Consider the following 8,961-nt stretch of genomic DNA (forward strand, 5'->3'; position numbering starts at 1 on the left):
GCCCTCCACGTCCACCTCCTGCTCTTCTTCCTCGTCCTCCTCGTCTTCAGAGCTGTCCTCGCTGGGATAGCTGCAGCTGGTGCCCTCAGGGGACAGAAGGCCTCGGTGGTGCGGCTGCGGGGCCAGAGGGGGCGGCGGTGGCGGGGGTGGAGGGGCTTGGTGGTGGCGCTCCGACCCCGGCTCTTCGGGCTGTGGTTGCAGCAGCAGCAGCGGCGACGGCGGCTGCGGAGGGTGGTGGTGGTGGTGGTGCGGATGGTGATGGTGGTGATGGTGGTGCGCTGGGGCCGAGTGGGGAGCGCCCGCCGACGCCCCGTGCAGCTTGGCCAGGCTCTCTGCGTCGTCCTTGCCGCCCACCGGCCGGAAGGCGCTCGAATGGTGGTAGCTGCTGCCGCCCGCCTTGCGCCCTTCTAGGAGGTGCGGGTGATGGGGGGCTGGCACCCGGGTACCCACAGAGCCAGCTCCGGAGGACGCAGCCCCGGTCCCGGACGTCACTCCCGGCTCTGCGGGTGGCGTGGACCCGGCGCTGCAGTCCCCGCCGCTGCCGCCCGGGGGCGACTCGAAGAGCGTGTCGCGTGCTCCGGTGCCCCCAGTAGCGGGAGGACCCGAGCCAGGGCCATTGGCCACCACTGGGGGAGGCTGGCCCGGCGGGGGCGCTGCCTCGGCGCTGCCACCTGCACCGCCCGGCTCGGCCAGGTCCAGAAAGGCCTGGCGCAGCAGGGCCGGGCTGTCACCCAGCGCGCAGCCGAGCGCAGACGGTGGCTGCGGCGGGGGCTGTAGGTAGGTGGGCACGGGCAGCCCGCCGGGGGTCCGTGGTGGCCAGAACATGCAGAAGGGAGGGTAGAAAGCATCCTTGCGACCCGCGGGCCAGAAGAGACCCGACAGCCCGGCCTTGGGAGCCGCAGCTGCGCTCCCCGCGCCCGCTCCCCCCAGGGCCTCGGCCGCTGTCCCCGTGTCCTCCTTCTTGTGGCACAAGCCAAAGGCTGCGGCCGCGGCTGGGAAGGTGTAAGGATGTGGGAAGAGGCCCCCGCAGCCCGGGAACTTCTGTAGCACGCCCCCGAACGAGCCCTTGCTGGGCACTGGGATGACTGGGTAGCTGCGAGGACCTTTGGTGCCAGCTGCTGCGCCAGCCCCCGCACTGGCACCCACGCCCACACCGGCCACGCAGCCACCCCCAGGGCCACCTGCGCCCGGCCCAGCGCCGCCTGTGGCTGCGGCCACCGAGAGGCTGGCTGCGGCGGCCGAGAGGCTAGCTGCAGCCACCACGGCTGCCTCCTGGAGGGAGTCGTCATCGTCATCGAAGCGCGGTCGCTTGTGATGGGCGTGAGGTGCGCCCGCCAGCTCAGCCAAGGGCGGCGGCGGCGGCGGCGGGGGTGGAGCCCCCAGCAGGTGCGGGCCCAGCAGGCCTCCGCCCCCGGCCACTGCGGCTGCGGCCGCCACCGCAGCAGCCTTGACGGAACTGAGTGGGTGACAGGCCGGGTGCGCACTGGGCTGAGGTAGCGCGCGCTTGCGGCTGCCACCGTTGAACATGGCCTTGACGTCCTCCCAGGCGAAGACTAGCTCGTCCTGAGGGCTCTTGTCTGTGAGCTTGAGATGGCGGCGCCAGGAATTGAAGTTGGCGGCGTCTGGCTGCGTGTACTTGGCGTCCGGGGTGCGGTGGGAGTGAAAAATGAACTTATTGGGTGAGAAGTACATGTTGCAGTAGCTGCACTTGATGCATTTGGCCCGAGAGCTGTTGTATCGCGCCGGGATGAAGCTGCCGCGGCAGCCCCAGGCACACTCGTGCGACACGTCGAAGGCGAAGTTGTCTGGCAACTTGGGCGGCCGGTTTTCACCCAGGAACGACTTACAAAGGCGCTCGGCCTCACGCTTGGTGATCATGCCACAACGCCGCGAAGAGATGGGCATGGCCCCGGCCCGCCGCAGGATCTCCAGTTGGACAGGTGTGCACTGCACGCACGTGATGCCCAGCGCCACTCGGCGGTTGTGGATCTCGTTGTAGCTAAAGTTCTTGAGAAGTGTGTTGGAGATCTGAGCCAGGCACAGGCGCTCCTGCCCGTCGATCACCAAGGACACGATGGGAATGCCATAGAGGATCACCTGGCCCACCTGGTTGGGCTTGAGGTTGGCATGGCCCGGCCGCGGTTGACTCAATGCGTCGGGCTGGAAGGCGCTCGATGGCGATGCAAGTAGGATGTCATTGGGCCCTGGCAGTGGGCTGGAAGCCATCTCCACCGAAGAACAGCAGGCTTAGCGCTCCGCGTTTGCCTTGGAGACTAAAAAGGAAAGGAGAAAGTTGACTTGAACCTTTCAGGTCTTAAGGCAGAGGGGTAGGATGCGAACTAATTGAAAATTACAATAGCTTGCTTGCCTTGCTTAAGACCTGATTATTAGTGGGCAACTGAGCAAGTTATAGACGCACAAAGGTCACCTTTTAAAATTTCCTTCAAGATCGCCCGTGAGAAAGTTCAGCGACTTGGAGTTAACAATTTGTCTTGTATCCTTACTCATCCTAAGCAAATTCTGTCTACTTATCTGTCTATTTATCTGTTTCAGCAAATTCCTAAGAAGCTCAAGACATTCCGGATTTATGGAATAAAATGACTGTTGGAACAAGATATGCGCTCAATAGGAATAGGAAAGCAATGACTATTGGGATTAATGGTTAAACAAGTCACAAAGAACTTGAACTTGACCATTAAAACCCAAATTGAGGGGGGGGGGGGAGAGAGGAGAGAATGAATTCAGGTGTACTTGAAAAAATTCAATTTTGTTTAAAAAAAATTAACCCAAATATTTTGAAAGAGAATTTTGTGGTGTCTGTGGTTTCCTTGATGGGGGAAATTCACTACTGGTTGAAGTATTGCTCATTAAAGCAAAACGAAGTATCTTCTTTCCCGTCCTTGCTTTTAGCTGTTATTTCATTTACTATAATTAGAAAATTTGAGGGTTGGGATGAGGAAAATCTATATGCATGATTACCTCAAAATAAAGTATGTCGTTTTCAAAATTTCAAAGGCTCATTTCATGAGCTAAGTAAGGACTTCTAGTTCTAGTTATGGGGATCAGGAAGAAACGAGAAACACAAGCATTTTTAGAAAGTACTTTCTTGTCATTTTTGATACAAGATACATATGTCAGTACAGGCAAATATATTAAACCAAAAAGCGCACAAAGAAATACTTCTTGGGAGTCACACCTGGCAGAGGTTAAACATATTCAGTTTCCCACAAGTCAACTTTCACGACATTACCACCCTCAACTGTGTCAGTCTTGTTATATATGTCGGGAGTGAGCCTAGCGGTAAACATAATTTCCAGATTAATAGGCGCACTGAAATTGGACGTATGGGTTCTTACTTAAAAAAAAAAAAATTCCTGATTTCACCTGGTGCCAGTTGGATACCCCAATGCGGAAAAATAATATTCACTAAGTTGAACATATAGAAAAGGCAGAGGAAAGAAACCTGTGTGACAATACACGCTAAGTCAAACAAGTTAAGTGGCTCATTCCCCAGGAAAACAGGCAACGGTTTTCAGGTTTTCGCGTAGCTACTTGGCCAAGCGTAGGCCAAAACTGTCCTTTGCCCTGGAAAGTCACCAGTGGCCATCGCCTGGCCCTCAAACTGGATTTTGTTACATTGACCACAGAGAATACACTAACCAATCCATTTAACTGAATGTTCCTTCTTTGGGTCCCCATGACATCGAGATGACCTCCTCTGACCTGCTGCCATGGGGATTTTCAGCTCGCCTTACGCTCTGCAACCTCCAAGAAGGCCGAGCAAACCTGGACTCCATCGAAGGAGCTAGGCGTGTCATGTCAATAACTTCATGGACCAGAGGCCATATTTTCGGGGGGAGGGGGAGGGTAGGGCATTAAATGGCACTCAAGGTGTGGTGATACCTGAACTTGACACAACCAACTCTAGCTTTGGTGATGACCCTTCCAGACTCCTTTTTCTCTTAGAGAAGACCGAATTATCTCAGCGAGACCCTGGGAAAATTCGAACTCTCGCTTCTTAGAAACACGCGCCACGGTTGCTGAATTGGTTCCGCGTTTAGGAACCGCAGCCTTCACAGCGGAGGACGACCCGGAAGACCCGGCAGAAATGCCTGCTCTTGAGTGTCACCACGTCTACCCCAAACCCTTCCAGAAACTCCTTCAGCAAGACAGAAATAAGATTTCGGTTGGGGTATATTTTAAGGGGTGAAAGAAGAGACAATTAAAAGTTAGTTGAACTGAAAAAGGAACCTGGCAAACTTCTCCATCTGCCTCATGACCCTCCTTCTCCTGACTCTGATACCGTCATTTCCAAGGCCCGCCGCCCCTCCACCTATCGCAGAAATTCCTCAGCTGGGTTTCTCTAACCATCAGCTGGGTGCCGATTCAGAACCGGCGGGTTTGAGCAGTACCTGGTAACCCCTTGATGTCTTTAGGCGAGTGGCTGCCGGCCCATCTTCCGAGGGCGCTCGGAGGCGAAGCATCCAAGCGGGTCCTCGAATCCAGCGGGCGGGACTCAGGCGAGCTGAGCAAAGATCCCGGCACTGGCTCGAGCTAATGGCGCTCGAACCCCGGCGGGGTGTGTGTGGCAGAATGAGGGCCTGAATTGGGGCAGGGTGTCCCCACCACCGCAGAAAGTGTGGGTGCGCGGAAACCCGCGGCAAGCGAGCCCCAAGTGGAGCGCAGTCTGACAGCGCCTTTCTCTGTCTCTGAACTCGTGTCCGATGGAGGGGACGCCACCCAGCGGGCAGGGTGACGTCACCGTCTCCCTGACACTCCACATTAAAGGGCTGGCGTGTTACAGGGAGGGAGGGGGAGAGCGAAAGCGAGAAGGAGTTACATAGAGATCCTTTTTCCAGCAGGCACAAACGCCACCACCTAACCAACTGCAACTGAGCAGCTCCTCAGCCTGGGAACAAACCGCAGCAATGAGGCTGGATCCCCTGATCTGGTTTAGGAGTCCAAAGCTGAATCGCTTGCGAGAATCCGAGGGAGATTCTAGAACACCAGCAAACTTAGTGTCTGCCTGCCTGTATTAGCCCCTTCTTATTTCTCAAAGTCACCCTCCTTCCTGAACGGTTCCTCCGGAGCAGGAAGCACACTAGCAGGCCCTGTGTCTCTGAAGATGAACAGATTGGTTTCAGCACTCCTTTGAAACACTGCAGAGGGAGAGAAAGAAGAGAAGTTTCTCCGTGGGGCTCCCAATGGAGAAACTGGGAAAGAAGCGGGAAGAGGTTATTGACCCCAAGATTTGCACTACTTTTCAGGGCAAAGTAGCCACCCACGGAACCTTGTCCAGTTGGTCGTCGACAGTGGGTAAAACTGGGTGAAGACACCGGTGGGTACCAGTGTGCATTCATCCACCAGTGACAGCTAGGACATCCTTCTAACTCATTTTAATAAGATCTATGCAGGTCATGTCCTCATAAGGAAAAAGTAGGGTGGTCAATTACGGAGTCCCATGGACAAATTGCCAATTCCCCGGTAGAAATAAATTTCCACAGATTCCTGTAAGAGCATGCAGACCCTTCCCCCTAAAGGAGCCAACTAGGATGAGAAAGATCTTTCTTCATAGTTCCCTAAACTGAGGCACACTCTGGGATATTAATGAAGTATGCAATGTTATCTCCTAATTGACTGGCTCTTAAGAGACAAAGAAGCCACTGGCCAGTTTATCAGAAAGTAAGAAGCCATTTGTTTGGAGGATATTCTAAGGAGTGTACTTGCTGTGACAGGAGCAGCAAGTTATGTTCTTCCAAGTACTATCCCAGATGAAGCCCAGTGACTGCCAGGTGAGACAGGCTGAGGGATGAGCACAGCCTCATTCCTGGCTGTTCCTGGATGGAACAGCCTCCATTAAGCCCAAAGCCCAACCAGATCCCATTCCAACAACGACAAGTACAACAATGTAAAACCTTAACAGCTCTCCATAGGTTAGCAGAGCCAAGGAGACCCAAGAAAGTCAGAGCCTTTGCTCTGGACTTGTGGGTTTTAGATAACTAACATCCTGAAAACAGTTTCAGGGCCATGAAAATGGTGACATTTGTTGTAGCTAGAAGTTTCAAGTGGCAGTGAAATAATTTTTCACTTATCTGAAAGCAAAAACTAGACCCTGTCTTAAGGAGCTGAAAACAGCTCAGTGCTTCCTATCTATGCTCCTAGACACCCTGTGCAAGAAGGGAAACTTGGATTTGGGGGCTATCTCTTTTGTCTGCCTAAACAACACCAGTGCCATTTTCCAACCGTACCACCAGGAAGACAGTCATGGGTAGTCAGTCTGTCTGCCCAACTGCCCATCCCTAAGCCTGTTTCCAATGTTCCAGGGCCCAGCTTGCATCCTACTTCTCCTCTGCCTTCTGTTGGGAGTGAAAGGCTCCTACAAAATAGGTACAGACTTGCTCTGTCTGTCCCCAGAGCCCAGGATGTTGGAAGGAAAGCTCCAGACCCACAGAAAGCCCTACCCAGGGCAGGCTGAGGGGGACAGAACTTGACTATCTCTCAGTGAGGTACCACTGGGAAATGCTTGGGGCAGGGCTGTGGTAAAGAAGTGTCCCAGCTTTTACCATCCAGCCCATTAACTTACTAAAGAGGCTGAGTCCTACTCTTTAAAAAGTATCTTCATAATATCTTTCTTTGAAAAGAAATTCCTCTGACTGGGTCTATGCTTTCTGTCCTTCTGTCCCTTCAGCAACTCCACACCCCGATGGCACCGGCAGTCACGGACTCCTCATCTGCCATGGTGCTTCGGAGCTTTACTGAATATAAGCCTGACGCTATAATTGTTTTTTAAGTTTCACTAGAAAGAGAAATGTGTAGTGTAAGGCTAAATATTTTATTCAAATGATTAGTATTTCATTTTCTCAGTGAGTCTGGATGTCCTGCTTGGGGTGGGGGTGGGGGAGCAGGCCAGTTGTAGATACAGAGTAGTTCCCCCCCCCCCCCAATCCGAAGTGGATTCTGTTCTCAGAGAATCTTGTCTTAGCTCGGTGCATGGCAATCCATCTGTGTTTTGTGAGCAACTGTACTAGTCGCTGCTTCAAACCCTTTGTTTGCTTTGAACAAGTTCCATACTGCTGCTCCTGGGGCTATGCCAGTCCTTGCCTTGGCATCTGGGGCCCTGACAGGCCCTGGGAGGAGTCGGCCCAGGCAGAAGGAGGCTGTTTGGGACGAGTTAATCAATGCTTTCCTATTCGAGCGGACATGCATTTTACACGTCGGGACTCTCCTCGGCCTGCTAATTGATTCAAATAGTTTTATTGGTTAAACTGGTGTCACCCGTTTGCATGATCTATCACAGCACAAAGGAGAGCATTTCCACTCTCATCTACATTCCGGGCGGCTGCGGTTCACCCAGGCTAAGGACAGGTAAAGGAGCCCAGACGCCCGGACCCAAAGGAAAACCACAAACCGAGCTGGCCCCCTCGGAGCTTGAGAGGCGGGAGGCGAGAGGCGAGGCCTTCATGCATGAGTACCCGGCCAGCACTGCAGTGCTGATGGAATCTTATAGCTAAGAATATTATTAACTGTTTGAAGGGAACCTAAACCAAGCCAGGGCCGAGTCCAGCGTTTTCCATTTTGGAAGGGGTTTGATTCGGAGCCCGCAGTGACTAGGGCTGAGAAGGACGCCTTGGTGGCAGAGAAGGGAGAAGCTGTCCGCGGTGCTGACGCAATGCGATGCTCCAAGGCATAACCGATCCTGGACGAACTCTCCCAGCCCGTCGCCATGGGAGTATTAGATTAAGCTTTGGGCAGAGGCAGGACACCTTAAATTTAAGAGGCCGGCAAGAGGTGCTGCAGAAATCACGACTCTAGCGTGTCACAACTGCCCAGTTTAGAAGATAAAGACCTTGATATAATAACTCGATTACAACCAGAGACACCACATATCCTAACCTCCCTTCCGAACTCTAATCTTGGTGCTGAGGAACCCGTGGTAGTTGCATAACAGAGGTTCACCCCGCTATCCCTCGCTCTAACTCCTGTTTCCCTTTCTTTTCTATTGACTCTCAGGCAGAAATATCTCTTCTCCTGTCCTTGACTTAGACGCTCCTGGCATGACATTTCTGTATCAGATAAGGGAAAGACATGATTTCCCAGTCACTCCCAGAAGTGCAAAAGGAGATTCAGGAGGAAACTTAAAGCCTGGTGAACAGATGAAGTCACCAAATAAAGGGGATTCACATGAAGTTGGTACAAATTTCTCTGCAACCACTTCTCAGCTGTGGAAACTTGCTCAGATACCTACATTTCACAAGCCTCACTTGCAAAATGGGGAGGTTGCTAGGTAGTGCACTGGGTTGAAGTGAGAATTAACGCTATATATGTATACACTCTCTATATGTAGACGCTATATATGTATACACGCGCACACACATATGGTGTGCTTTGCACATTTAACGCATGGCACTGCCCTTCCCTGGAGAATGAGGACAAGGACTCAGTCTGTCAGAAGATGGTCTAGACAGCATCAATGGCTCCATAATAAATGGCATCACCTATGCCTTAGCTTTGTGAGCAGAGGTGAAGCCAACTTACTCATAGGAATATCAGTTTTTCTCTCTAAAATTATATTTTGCCCTTAATTTTTTAAAAGATTTATTTTGCTTCTCTCTCTCTCTCTCTCTCTCTCTCTCTCTCTCTCTCTCTCTCTCTCTCTCTCTCTCTCTCTCTGTGTGTGTGTGTGTGTGTACACGCAGGCACATGAGTGCAGATGGCTGAGGAGGCCAGAGGTGATGTTTCCCCTGCAGTGGGAGTTAACAAGCTTGATGAGCCAACCAATGTGGGTCCTGGGAATTGAGCTCCAGCCATCTACAAGTAGATGTGTTCTTTGAGCCACACCAAGCCATCTTTCCAGCCCCAGTATAGTTTGCTTTATTTATTTATTTACTTATTTATTTATTTATAGATAGGGGTCTTGAACTTTCTGATTCTCATGTGACATCATACCAAGTTTTAGCATTT

At 52.5% G+C, this 8,961-nt stretch overlaps 1 protein-coding gene across 1 annotated transcript in view; it reads right to left on the reverse strand.

The window, feature by feature from the left end:
* Positions 1 to 4,668, reverse strand: part of Skor2 (SKI family transcriptional corepressor 2) — a 40,996-nt gene extending 36,328 nt beyond the window's left edge. Inside the window, exons 1-2 of the mRNA XM_034518419.2 lie at positions 4,413 to 4,668; positions 1 to 2,273 (exon numbers count right to left, since the gene is read on the reverse strand). The exon at positions 1 to 2,273 is cut by the window's left edge and continues 372 nt beyond it. Of these exons, the coding sequence (XP_034374310.1) occupies positions 1 to 2,226 (2,226 nt within the window). The 5' untranslated portion in view covers positions 2,227 to 2,273; positions 4,413 to 4,668. The remainder of the gene's footprint in view (positions 2,274 to 4,412) is intronic.
* Positions 4,669 to 8,961: the final 4,293 nt, after the last annotated feature.

Source organism: Arvicanthis niloticus, chromosome 14, assembly GCF_011762505.2.
Source record: "Arvicanthis niloticus isolate mArvNil1 chromosome 14, mArvNil1.pat.X, whole genome shotgun sequence".
Classification (NCBI taxonomy): domain Eukaryota; kingdom Metazoa; phylum Chordata; class Mammalia; order Rodentia; family Muridae; genus Arvicanthis; species Arvicanthis niloticus.